The 14,330-nt window shown below is 47.4% G+C and overlaps 1 protein-coding gene across 1 annotated transcript in view; it reads left to right on the top strand.

Moving 5' to 3' along the window:
- The window catches only part of gpc1a (glypican 1a), a 70,953-nt gene that overhangs the window by 34,642 nt on the left and 21,981 nt on the right, over positions 1–14,330 (top strand). The window contains exon 2 of the mRNA XM_036521494.1: positions 88–246. Coding sequence (XP_036377387.1) covers positions 88–246 — 159 coding nt within the window. The remainder of the gene's footprint in view (positions 1–87; positions 247–14,330) is intronic.

Genomic DNA, 14,330 nt, shown 5'->3' with positions numbered 1-14,330 from the left:
CTGAATATCAGCAGTCACAGGTGGATTTTGTGAGGTTTGATAAAGGAGCTCATGTCCCCCTGTCCTCGCTGTTCTTCCCCTCTCTAGGTGAGCACTTGAGGATCTGCTCTCAGGGATACACCTGCTGCACCAGCGAGATGGAGGAAAGCCTCTCCAACCTGAGCCGCCGCGAGTTCGAGGGTCTGGTCAAGGAGGCGGGGCGATCCCTGCAGGCTTCCCTGAATGCTCAGTACAGGAACTTCGATGGTGAGTACCCCCCCACATCCTGACCACCCTCTCTCTGTCCCCACTACTTTTCACCCCTGTATCCCAATCCCAGTTCTGGGGAACCTCTCCTCACCTCTGTCTGGAAAGCCTGACCTACCCCACGCTGGGAACACTGCCCCTCCTGCAGGCCTGTGAAATCCAGTCCCCTCCACCCACCCTCGCCTGTCTCTGCTCCCCTTCCTCTGGCCTGGAAATGCCCTAACTGGCTTTCCATCTCCCAGTCATAACCCCCATCATTCCTCATCCCACCCGACCCGGCCACGCATGCTGCTATGGCAGTATTAAAGCCTCTGCAGTGTTCATTTTTCACACAAGGCCTTTCTGGAGCCTTTCTGTACATTCCACATGAGGAAAAAAAAACATCAAATAAACAAGATGTCATCTCAGATAATGCAGGGGGTTTATTTTCCAGTGTAGCTGGATGAACATAGCAGAAAAAGAATTTACTTCAAAAATCCATTATGGTTGTGGCATGCACCTGTGGTTTAGCTCCCTTTTACTGGACTGAGATGACACACCCAGGAAAATACTCGCTACAGCACAGTGGGGTGTTAGTTGCACACATTTTGAGCCTTTGAGTATGTTCAGTGCCATTTATTGTATATTTTAAGTGCACGGTGATGGGCGTTCCTAAGCTCCAGCAGCTGTTACCAGAGAAGGGGCGAGGCCCTGGGCCACAGCTGCCAAAATGAAATGCCAATAATGTGCTCTTTTCTTTTGAGACGGGTTCGCTGCATTGACTTTTTGTCAAGAGGATGCCTCCCGTGTCACCTGGCACCCCCGCCCACTTTGTGGGGATGCTGCCCGCTGCTGGTGTCATGGGAGTGCCGTGTGGTAGTCAGGTGACCTCTCATAACACAGAGAGGCAAAGGGCAGGGCCTTGAGGCTGGCACACTGCATACACTGCCTGCGCTCTTGGACAAAGTGCACAGACACACAGGAGACACAGGCCCAACACATGGCACCCTGCTAATGGGTACGCAGAGATAGTCTCTTGCGTAGAGAAATTTGCCCCTCTCTTTTTCTGATGGAAAGCAAAACACATTCACTTTAGAATGTTCAATGGTGTGTGACTTAGACAGCCCGTGTGTGTGTCTTCAGTAATGTCATTCTGCAGATGCTACTATCCAGATCAACTAGGCTGTGAAGACTACGGAATCGATAAAAATATGTTAAATACATTCAACAAAAATCACAGGAGAAACAGAACAACAGAAACATGGCTGCAGAAGAACAAGTAACAAAGTAAATGGGGCTAATTCAGTGCTAAAATATCGGCATATGACAGTAATCATTTGAGCAATTCTGTAGTGCCTCACAATTATCTTTAAGAACAGCATACATTAGGCTGACGTGCACGTAATGTCTAACGATCTCTAAGGGCAGAATTACTGTTTCCATTATTGTTTTTCATTTCTAAATGTATGGTAGTGCCCGTTGTTTTCTGCCCGAGTGCGATAACAGCCCCGCACGCTGCAATAAAGCCGTATTAACCTGTCTGCTGTTCCGCACTCTGTAATCTCCTTGTTTGCCCCACCGTATATTCCAGCACAGCTGCGTTACCGTACCTGCCAGTCTGCTGTCTGCGGGCTGTGTGCTGTGATGCAACATGCCTTTAGTGTTTCACCTTTTCAGAGCTCTCTGGATGCGATTCCGCTGCAAGCTGGCGCTGTTTGATCGGCTCGTGTCCACCGGCTGGCCATTGGCTAACTCGGCACCTTTTGCCATATCCCCCTTTCATTTTCTCTCTTTTTATTTCCAATTTCCATCTCTCACTTTGGGTTCAGGAGCGAGCTTTGCAATCAACGACTCCGCGGTTTGTCGTTTGATTGGCTCGTACGGTCCGACAGCCGGAGGTTTGAAGTTACCCAGCGCTAACGTCGTTAACGCTGCAGGTTATTGATTACTGGCCAAGCCCGCGATGGCTTTTGTAGCTCTCCTATATTTGGCTCACTGCATGTCTGCCCCTTCTCTATGGAATGTGTGCATAACAGTAAGTTTTTATTAGCGTTGTGTTGTACCTCAACGCGGTTTCAGTTGTGTTACAAACAATTGTCGTACCAACACTGCAGTTCATTTGCCTAGTCCCCATGCAGTGTAAGATGCTTGCAATGTAAGCTGCTCTGGATCAGAATGTTGGCTAAATGACTGAGCATAAATATAAATAATGTGGAACAAATAGCACACAATGTTGACTTAGTGACTCAGAGTACATGAGAGCAAAATGGCAAATATCAACATGTCAGACTGAAGGGTTGTAATTTCAGGATGAAGTCAGGGAAATGTGCTTTATGATTTTCTTGTGTATGCTGTAATGATTTGTGTATTTTTATTGCTTTTTCACTTGGATGAGCAAATATTCTTCCACAGCTGCGATTCTTCCCCACTCTCATAACAGACATATTTTGTCCTGTGTGAGAATTTGTTTTTGAAGGCTGCACCATTAATGTTTCTGGGACAAATGCAAATAAATCACACTTTTATTTAGGGCCAAATAATCCTCAGACATGTGGATCTCAGCATAGTAAAAGATTAGTTATCAGCATGCAAAGAATTTGGTGTTGACTTAGGACAGAAAAGGCACACAGTTCTGTTCAGGGTAAACAGTGTATGGAGTATCAGCAAGACACTCAGAGGAATATGTTGGAAGTTACTTCCTGCTGCAGTTGGCAGTCCTCCTTCAAAATCTGTGGTTGCATGCTTGTCTTATGATTATTCTCCAAGTGTGTGTTTTTCAGAGCGCAAGAAAAGATGTACGCATTCTTAATTTAATAAACAAAAGTGCTTGGTTCCTGGCTTTGGCAATGGCTGTTTGGCCCGGCACACAGAGGATTTCACTGAAGCATTTTTGAGCCAGTAGACGGGAGATTGTACCAGAGGGGAGGGGTCGGCCAAGTTTCGGAGATGACACGGTGTTTTTGTGTCTGCTGCTTGATTTATACGGATGTCTGAGTGTGTTCTGCTGAGTGGCGTGTGGGATTGCCGGGGATGCCAGGTGGAGACAGGGGTGATGAGTCACACATGGGAACACAGTGATGTAATCGTAGCCCCCCCCCCCCCCCCCCCCCCCCCAACCCCAGCCCCAGCCCCAGCCCCATGCTGCAGGAGGGAGCACTCTTCCTGTTACAGTGGTCCACTGGCCACATGAGGGAGGTTTGCTAATCTTTTAGTAATCCTCAGCGCTGAAGACCTGAAGTAATCTAGTGACCCATTCATGATAATGCTTAGATCTGAGCTCTAAGATTTAAGTCTTTATTACATGCCCTAATCTCATCAGTGACAGTCGAGAGTGATCTAAAGAGCATGGCAAATGCCTAGAATGCTTGAAAATCTTGTGTTTACCTTGCACACCATACAGTTTTGGTCGTTGGAACCAGGGGGATGACTCGAGCTGGGGGGGTGAAACAGAGGCAAACATACTGTAGCACTGTATGTGTCACCACCCCAGGACATGGCTACGTTTATTAGCCTGCTGTGTGCAAGCTTGCTGCTTGATAAGCCTTATCCCTTGCTAAGCTTTTAAAGAACAGAGCATTATTCCACAATATACACATTCGTTGGTAGTTGCTACCAAGTCACTTTCCAGGTTTCTTCCAAATCACTGTGGTCCTGCTTCTGTGACTCTCACATCGCTTTTTGCAGAAACCCACAGCAGGAAGTTTAGGACAGTTTTTTGAATCATTGCTTTACAGATCCTGTGTTAATTCACTGATACTCAAACCATCAGGTTGGCTCATTCCATTTATTGAACTTGCTGTTACCCAGGTCCACATAATATGAGGGTCGATGGATCTGAACAGAATTCAGCCAAAAAGACAAGCAGATAAAGTTGGGTGGATGGTGATTTTTCATTCATTGCTAGTCCTTCTTGTCTACAAAAAACTGAATGTAATGCTGATGAAAATTTTCATCGTGATAGTTGACTCAAAGCTCATAGGTGCATACAAGAATTATTGTCACTCATAAGCACTTGTCACACTTAAATCTTAATTGTTAATTTCATGTACAGCTTAAGCTTACACATGTTTATTTTCCCCAGCAATAGCAACAACCTTTTAGCAAATTTGTAATAGCTATAAAGAGGGCTGAAATGGTACTTTGTGTTGCAGAATTACGGGTCTTAATAGTTTCTGGTCACCTATGGAATGACCTGCTGGCCTCTTGGGGACATCTTCTCATGTTTTCTGCTCATCTCTGACTTTGGATGGTCAGAGGATGTAAAAATGACCATGCTGAACATCAGTTCATGTTCAGCAATCAGCATACAATATGCACCATGGCTGGATGGAAATTATTCAGGCTTTAATTAAAGTGCTAGACCACACACCAGACAAACACCATGGATAAGCACTAATACATATTCATATGACCTTTCCAATGACCACTGACAAGAAATGTTTTAGGGTTAGGGCAGGATTTGCCAGCGCGACAGTTGACGTCGGTTTTCACGCTGGGATGAATATTCATGAGCGCTGATAAATCCGGTCTTACACGATGGTGTTTTGGAGGCCATTAATTGTAATTAAATATTTGAGCGGATGGATAATCCAGTCCTGGATGTGCAGGACTTGCCTGCAGATCGCTCCCTGTCTCATAAGCTGTCAGACGCATTTCTCCCATGATGCACTGGGGTATGGTCTGGTTGCAAATGCCAGTTTTCCCATATCTCCTTTTCAGTGAAGGACATGGAGGCATTTATACAGTACCAGTCTGGACAAAAGTTTGGACACACGTGTTTAAGATAATGGGAAACATGCATTCCAAAACCTTTCGTCCTAAAGACATGCTTAAATGCTTAAAATTAGTTTCTTAGACAAATATAAATACTGAAGTTGATGCCTATGTATGTATTTCTTTCCAATTTTTTTAACACATCTTTTGCTTACTTTGAAGAATCTAAAATATAAGCTAGTTTTGATTTGTTTAATACTTTTTGGTCACTGCATAATTCAATTTGTGTTATTTCATAGTTACCATAATTGTAGAATGTGTACAATGGTAAAAATAAAGAATAAAAGTTGTGTCCAAACTTTTGACTGGTACTGTATCTGTATTTGAGGCCCAGAGCAGCGGCTGGAGAGTTGGAGAGAGACAGAGAGCTGCCCAGGTGTAGCGATTAGCAGCTGTTGTGATTAGAGTGCATCAAGGTTTAATCACAGCCTGCAGACATGTAGTAGGTATCGCTATGCTCACGCTGTGGGACGTGGCAGCCCTGCGATGATCAGAACCGTACCCTATCTCTCTTAATAATCTGCATCTGGTCCGCCTTCTTTGTCATCCCCCCTACGTCTGTGTTTCTTGGTGCAAGTGTATCATTCGTTTCCCAACTGCCTTTCCCCCTGCCCATGCCTCCACCCTTTTGGGATATTGACGTCTACCCTCCCCACACCCGCGGTTTTCTGACCAGCGTCGACGCTATGCTCATTCAGCGGACTTGAGCTGTCTGGTTTCTTAGTTACAGCAATCTATGTTACCAAAGGAATCCTGTTTTCTAAAATAAGATGACAGTCCATTTCTTCCTAGACATAGGAGTCCACTCTTTATAACTGAACTCACGGATATTCAGTGACAGGCTGGTCTGAGCTTTGTTTTGATTCTGACTGTTTGGCAGTTAATGTAAACCCACACGTGTCGATAGTGATTACGGTCAGAACTGAACAGTCTCACTGCCATTGAAGATTCATGAAGCCTTCATCATTACTTAGCAGGTTTATTGTGGTAGACATAGTGCTTTCTCAGTAAAATCTTACCAGAGAGTCTCTGCTTTTGCTCTTTATTTTTCTCTCTCTGTATTTTACTTGTCTGCCTGGTTCAGTGTGCCTCTGTGATCTGTTATTCTGCCTGCTCCGTTTTGTCTCTGTGATCCGCTTGTCTGCCTGGCCCTCTGCCTCGCTGTGATTTACGGCCGTCTTCTCAGCAGCATCGGAGACGACAGGGCACTTCCGACTCAGCGAGGTCATCGCACCCTGACTGGGATCAGTCATAATGCCAGAGTTCAGCTCTTTCCACAGCTCACCCAACGCAATCACGCAAAACACCATCTCCACATGATCTGACCCACTTCACTGTCTTTGTATAGGAGCAAATACTCACACTCCGGGGCACTTTATAACAGAACAGATTTGTGATAAACAGACAAACAAAAATCAGAGTGACTGACCGGGTGAGAGGTGGAGATGGAGGGAGGGATACTGTGGAAAGGGATTTATTTCCCGCAGTCAATGTGAGTGAGTCAAGTACAGTACACAGAGCCATTATAAAATCAGCAAAACAACACCAGCCCTTCGCCTCAATCAGATTTCACCTTGATGTTTATGTAAACCTGTATTGGAAGTGGCAGACTGTTCTACCCTCAGTGACCCTGGCTGTTTTGTATTCAGAATAGGGTTGAATACGAATATATATTCAGAGTATACACACAATACATACCGTACTGATGAAGTTCCTCCATGTCTATAAATGGGTGTGTGAGTGTGTGAGTGTGTGAGAGAGAGAGAGAGAGAGAGAGAGAGTGTGTGTTGGGGGGTGGCTGTATGTGTGTGTGTATGTGTGTGTATGAGTGAGTGTGCGGAAGATGGATGTGTGTGTGTCTGCACATGTGTGTGTGTCTGTGTCTGTGTCTGTGTGTGTGTATGTGTGGGGGATAGATGTGTGTGTGTGTGTCTGTGCATGTGTGTGTGTGTGTGTGTGTGTGCATGAGAGACTGTATCAATTCAGGTTCACTAATGAAATGGTAGCCTGCCAGACATCCCCTGATGGGATGGTGGTGGGGTGTGAAATCTCATTAGCAGCCCCACCTTAGCCTCAGCACAAGCCATGGAGATGAGCACTTGACCCCCCGTGACCCCTAAAGAGGAGCCTTGCGACTAACAGACAGCCAACCCGACTGCTGTCCAGAGGAGGCAGCAGGCTAAACAGGTTGGGGGGGCGGGGACTGGGGCAGGAGTCCTTATGAACATATTGGTTTCAGCCCTGTGTTTCAGACATTACCAGATTTATTACCTGGATCCTGACTGAAATAGTTGCTTCCATACACACAGAAGCAGAATCCCAGTATCACATTACAGTGTGTTATAAACATCATTACTATTGATCTGAACACACTTTATTGAAATGTTAATCTGTTGCCTTCTTCTTTTTTGAAATACTATGCATTTCATAAATGGAAGTCTGTCCTGGGTGTTTTCGTTATTGGTGATAAAACAAATTGGAGTTTGCACTGAAGCTATTTGAAATTCAGCTGAAAACCTCTGGGGTTTATTATTACAAGCAGACAGTGACAGCAGACAGACATTCCCCGCAGTTTTGCAAGGGTGACTGACTCTTGCATGCAAATCGCAGTGTTGCAGCTTGAATTCAAATGCAAGGGGGGAGGTTGCCATGTGCCAGGAAATACTCCCCAAATTGAGGATGTGTGTGCAATGGTAAAAAAAAAACATGCTGCTTATTTTGGGAGGGAGTGAATGGTGAATTGGGCTTGTTCATGGCAGCGAAGAGAGAGAAGAGTGCATATTTAGCTTTTTTCTGGCGGCTGTGGCCGCATGATTTATGGAGTGCGATGAAATCAGCCCCTGATGTCATATTTACCCGACGGAGACAGCCTAGCAACCGGGACGCCTGGGTACACAGTGTGTGCTGGCCAAGACGTGATCGCATAGAGGGTGGAGTGCCAGCCTGGAGTCTCCCAGCTGCGTATGCATCCGCCATCCATATCCATCACCTCCTGCCTCACCCTTTCCACACTCCGCAACCTCCTATCCCCCCACCCCTCTCCCCTAACTTTAGTCCCTTACCCATCTCTACCACCCTTCTCCCCTAGTATCTACCCCACCCACCCCTCTCCCCTGCCTTCTATCCCCCTAACCCTCTCCCTCTGCTCCGCCCCTCCCTTTCCTCTCTCCCCCACCTCCTACCCCACCATCCCCTCTTCCTCTGCTCCTGCCCCGCCCACCCTCTTCCCTTGATGGTGTGTGGCATGTCGCACTTTTGTTAGAGGTGCAGAGATACAAGCTGCTCCGTCTTTCGTCCTGCTCTCCCTGTCCAGCCTGCTCAGTACAGCCGTACTGCAGGACGCTCTGACTGGCCTTACTTTCTACAGCACGCTCAGGCATACGCACACACAGATGCATGCAGACACACACACACACACACACAGGCATGCACACATACACACATTCGTCCCTACACACTGTACAGTGCATTCACATACACACACATGCACATTCATACAGGAGCCGGAGTAGTAGTCATTATTGCAGTCAGCAGCATCAGTGTAGTAGCAGGAGGAGCAGCAGTAGCAGTAGTTGTAGGAGCAGCAGCAGGGGCAAGCAACGTCTTGCTGCAGGACTAAGAAGAGTAGGTCTGGTGACAACAGGGGCAGAAGGAGCAGTAGCTACCAGAGCAAGAGCAGCAGACACCTCTGTCCCCCTGCTTCACAGTACTGCACATCTGGATGTGCTTAGAGATGCTGGGCGTGGGCTCAATCTCTTCCAGTTAAATGCAGGGTTTTCATCCATGGAGCATTTTTAGGCCTAAGCGCCTTCGCCCTCTGCGTCTAGGAAACCACGGATTAGAGGGAGAACGTGAGCTCCCTTACCCCTCAGGGGGCTGGGGGGTCCCTCTGCAGCATTTGCGGTTCGGTTGGTATGACATTGTGGGAATGTTAAAAGTTGCAGGACGCTGCACATTTCATCCAGTATCATAATGGGATCTCTGGAGGGATCAACAGCAACAGTTTATGTGGTTTGAAATTAGACCTAATAAGCCCTTTTTTGTCCGTTCTCTGCCATTACAGTTTTTTTTCCATCCTGAAGTCTTTTTTACATACAGGAAGTTTGGTCATGGAGCTTCCTGAATGGTTTCTCTCAGTTTTAGAATGTGATACGTTGTACCACCGTAACAAGGCAAATGTTCATTAACAACAACTCTAGGCTCCAAGTTGTCTCTCAGCTATTGATAATTAATTTTCTGCAAGGTTGTCTCAGGTATTTCCCAGTTGGCATGGGAAATAATGCGTTGATCTTTTAACGCCCATTGTGCTTTTAGTGTAGGGGAGTCTCACAGCTCTGTTTTGGAGAAAATTACTAAACCCTCTGATTGGTATTTTTGTAAAGAACGATGTACTGCTTTTGTTCTATTCACATTGGAAAGTGGCCCACTGAGCTTAATAATATTTATAATTTAAGAGCCAGATTGAGAAGCACAAGCCATCCCACCCAGGATCTCAGCAACAGGTTGAGTTTTGACAGGTGTGCGTGCTTGTGATGCAGCGTGCACAAGGCCACGTGGGTCCGTGTGTCCCCCAGCGTGGACGCGTGCAAGTTGGGGCATGTCCGTGAGGCGAGTGCGTGTCCGTGTGTTTGCCTTCGCACGCACAAATGCTTGCGTACCTTCTCTAGCTGACTGCAAACACGAGCACGGAGCTGATGAGGGAGTGTCAGAGGAGGGATCCAGTTCCCTGCTCAACGGACCTGGTGCAAATTGCGTTATCCTCGCTCCAGAAAAAAAAGGTAGAAGGTTAAGTAGCTGCTGCCCTCCCAGCATTTAATCTCCTCAGGGAAGCAGGTTATCTGATGCCCCCTGTCTCAGTGTGTGTGTGGTCACCCTCCATTACCCCCATCTGAACACTGTGTTCAAACATGCAGGCTGGCTGCTGCTGGCAGCCCCTGAGAGGGTGGCGGTGGCGGAAGAGAGAGCCTTCTGTCATGCAAATGGAGCAGTGTCTGGTCGCCCTGAAAGACCTGCATGAGTGGATGTCCTACCTGGATGTGTGGAACAGCGCCTCTATTATTTAGTCCCTTTGGACCCCCCAGGCCTCTAGGGGGCAGCAGTGTAAACTGCTGGTATGAACTGCAGGTATATGTTAGTATGAACTACAGTATGAACTGTCTGCTGCTTTGGTAGGAAGCTGATGGTTTACTGGGGAGACATGTTGTATGGTGTAATGTATATACTGTATAACGTTCTTTCTATCTCCACTTGACGGTCAATGTACTAGCCGCAGTTTTCCGTTTTAAGGATTGTACATTGCGATGTTTCCATGAAAGCTTGCCAAAGTTTGCTGCCTGAAAAAAACCACAGTTGTTTTGCTGTTCTATTATCAGTTAGAGTCTGAGTGTAATTGGATATATATTACAATGGCAAACAGATTTTGACTTGTATTCTGAGTTTGAAAAGAGTTCTGTTTCTGAAATGAGTTTTTGAGGTTTTGTGGAAAAATTCAGCAGCATTGTTTGGTTGGGTGTGGCAAGTGTACTGGACTTACAAAGCTAGCGCTTGGTGCCCTTGAGCACAGTGAACGATTAGGTTGGCCTCGTCGGTCTGTTTGTCTGTAGCTCTGGGTCTAAGGCTTTGCCACCTTCTTTTTCTATAGCCTTTTTTCTACCTTTGCTTTTCTCTGGATTTAGACCTTGCTCTCTCTGGTCCGCTCCATGAGCAGGGCCTGCTCTCCCAGCTGGAACAGTTAGCATTAGCACTAACACAGTGTGTTTTGACAGTAGTGGCTGTGGGGCGCTTGGGGTTGGGCAAAGGCTCAGCGGGCGGGGTCGACACTGAGAGCAATTGCTGCCGCAATCTACTCTCTGGGCAAGGGAGCGGGAGAGACCAAGGGCGAGGATAATTCAAGCTGCTGAGGTTCTGTGGGGGGAGCCGCTTTCTTCCGCCAGAGCGGGGAGCGATGAGTGCTGACAGGTGTGGTGGCCAGAAGGTGTCGTTCTCATGACAGGTGGCGTCCTGGCTAATGGCGCCGTACCTCACATCTGTATGCAGCTGAGCAGATACGCGCGCTTGAGAGGGAGAGCGTGAGCCGTTACTGGAGCGCATGGGACTGCTGTAGCGAACACGGCCATGTTACGCTCTCCCCCCGACTCCCTGCTCCACCCTGGGGGACAGTGTTAAACTTAGCAGGAATGTATTTTTCCGGTCCAGTCTAATCGCTCGTCTGTGAATTTAATTGGATCTGACCGCAGCTCTTGGCTGACGGAATGCTTCGTTCCCAGATGGTGGTGTTTGTTATTAAGAGCAGGCCTTTAGGTTCTGTTAATGTTTTTTTTTTTTTTTCTCACTCTGTCTAAAGCTGTACGGGGAAGTAAAAAACTCATTCCGACATCCAAACCTCTTGCTGTAATTGTGTAAATAAAGGTTGTGGTGCTGTCAGTGCCACACCGCAGTGTTGGCAGCCTAACAGGATATACCCTGCACCTGAAAGCAGCCATTAGGACTGGGGACAATCCATTTGGGCGAGGTGATCTTGGCAGATGAGGTCATGTCCGTGGTACTACCGGCTGGCAGAGTCACCACAGACGGATTCGGGGGGGCAATGGGTGCTGTGACCACACCACTGTCATTGCGCCAGTGTCATTGCTCTGGGTGAATTTTGGCTTTGTGACACTGAAAGCAATAGAGGGGACATTAGTTGCATGACAGGTGACACAGTGGCCTCCCAGCCTTTCGTCTGAGACCCTTTAATAAGCAGAGATCACAGTGACGTCTGACTGTTTTTTAAGGATTTAAATGAGCCCTCTGGTGATCAGAGGGGCTTTGTTTAAGTGTCCTGGGTGAATGAGATTCTGTCTGGCAGATAAACACTCCTGAGTAGTCTATTCCCAGAGTGTTACACACTTCCACCGATCGTCTTACAGGCCTTTTGTCTCCGTCCATGGGCCAGAGGAGATGGACCAGGGGGACTGATTTTATTACTTCAACTTTAAGCCATCTGCAGATGTGAGCAGTAAATAGCCCTATAGTCATAACCGGTACAGGATTGGGTCAAGATCATAGGACTTCAACAGATGTTTATGTTGCTCATTGACAATGCAGCAATTTCATTTTACATTACATTATTGTCATTTAGCAGATGCTCTGATCCAGAGTGGCTTATACATTTGGGAAAGTTTTAATCCAGAATTGTTGAAATATATGACTATATTTCTGAATTGCTACCTATTTGTAAATTACATTACATTATTGTCATTTAGCAAATGCTTTTTTACAGAGCAACTTACACAGGTTACAATTTTCATGTTATCCATTTATGCACCTATCCATTTATACTGAGGTGATTCTGGGTTAAGTACCTTGCCCAAGGGCACAGCAGCAGTGCCCCAGCAAGGAACTGAACCCACAACCTTTTGGTTACAAGCCTCACCACTATGCTATACTGCCGTAAATAAACGTATGATGTGTTTTGATACTAAGGTGCAAACAGAGATGGTATGATATGAGCCAAAGGCATAAATCTGTGTTATGCAGTATTTAATGAACAGGAATGACATTTCGAATTTGGGGTGGGTTTCTCACCCTGCGGACACCGCTGTCTCCCCTGCAGCAGGGACGACACACAGGCCCAGGCAGCGCTGCCTCCACAGTCACCCGGACCAATTTGTCCGCCGGCCTGCAGGCCGCGGGAGAAGCCCGGTGGAGCTTGATGGACGACCAGCGGCATGCTCAGCTGCCTCACCTTGGCAGGACCGAGGGCGCTGCGGTGCCGAGATGGGGGGGGGCGAATGCTTCCCCTGACAATTAAGCCCTGCCTGCCTGCCGCTGCATGCGGAGCGAGGGGGGTGGGCGTGCGGAGACAGGGAGATTCACTTAAACGCTGCATCAATATCTGTACTCATCTTAACCATAGCCTCTCGTACTGTTATTACCAGCGCTCTAAAGGGGCTGTTTCTGCCCTAGTTGTCAGCTGCTGGCTGCAGTTCTCCCCACGTCTTTTTTACCGCAAGTGCATTGCATTACGTTCTGTCATTATTTCCTCGGTGTGTGCTCGTGCCCAGGTGACTTAACAGCATGACAGATAGTTTCCCTGTTTAAGAGCTTGATTCTCTCCCACCGCGGTAATTGAGGTGTCTTGTTTCAGCATACCGTAGTAGTGTTCTACAAAGGATTCAAGCCCCAAGCCCCCAGCCCCTCTGAGGTCAAGTGATGTAGCCTGAAGGTCAAGTGCCACTCAATGCTACAGTGGCAGTTAGTTGTTAGCTGGTGTTGATTGCTGTAATATCTCCAAGGTTTCTATATGCGATCTTTTGCATAAGATCTTATTAGAAGCAGAGGCGGGAGAGTTTCAGCCACAGCAAATGAGAGTTGTATCACTCTCTCATGTTTAACAAACTTGTATATTTTTCAAGCTCGAGACATGCAAGGTGTCTAGATGTCATGTCTGTTGCTGTACGCTGTAAATTCGCCATCACGTTTGGATGCGGTGTCACGTTTCTTGGCAGGCCCTGCAGAGATTGGCTGAAAGAGACAGGCCGTACGATAAGGTACCGTGAGAGCTCCATCTCCTGCGCCCGTAGCTGAAGGAATTGGGAGAAAGCTGAAACAATGGACAGGGATAAATATGCTTGCCATCTGCTGCTGTCGGGTGGGCGGGACGCGGCTGGGGGAGAAGCGACAGCCAGGGAAGGGCTTCCCGTCAGCAAGATGCCGTAAAGCCAGCAGCAGCGCCAGCTTCGGTCCACCTTTGGAAACCCCTGAACATTTCGCTAATTGGATCAGCACCTCTTGTCGATACGGACAAATGCAATTAGAGGAATCAGATCTGCAGCGACATCACCACTTAGAGACCTCTCTCTCTCTTTCCCCCCCTCGTAAAACGCACCCATATCTCCCCCCTCCCTCCCTGGCTCTTCCTTCCTCCTGTTTCTGCATTCTCTCGGCGACACCCTCTGACGTCCTTATCCCGATTCTCCCTCCCCTGCCTCCTGCATGTTGTTGGGTCACTCACCGTGCCTCTTCAGGGGTGTCATGAATGGGCGTGGTATCTGAGGGATGCTGGGTGTCGTAGAAGGCAGACAGGCTGTGGGAGGAATCTGTTAGTACCTCCTGACCACCCAAGACTCCTCGCTCCCTCTCTGTCTCTGTCTCTCCTTCTTCCTCTCTTTGTGTCTATGTATCTGTCACCTTCTTTTCTTCCACCTCTCTGTTCAGTTGAATGCAAATACTTTATTGCATGACATACTGAGTGCATATTGCCAAAGCACAAGCGATGCTTGCCCTCATCACAGACGCCGGGTGAACTATTTGTTGATGTTTATTCTTCCTCATAATTCATGTAGTGTGTG

Source organism: Megalops cyprinoides, chromosome 2 (genome assembly GCF_013368585.1).
Source record: "Megalops cyprinoides isolate fMegCyp1 chromosome 2, fMegCyp1.pri, whole genome shotgun sequence".
NCBI lineage: Eukaryota > Metazoa > Chordata > Actinopteri > Elopiformes > Megalopidae > Megalops > Megalops cyprinoides.
Note: the sequence above shows the minus strand (reverse complement) of the source record. Positions and strands in the feature narration are given on the sequence as shown.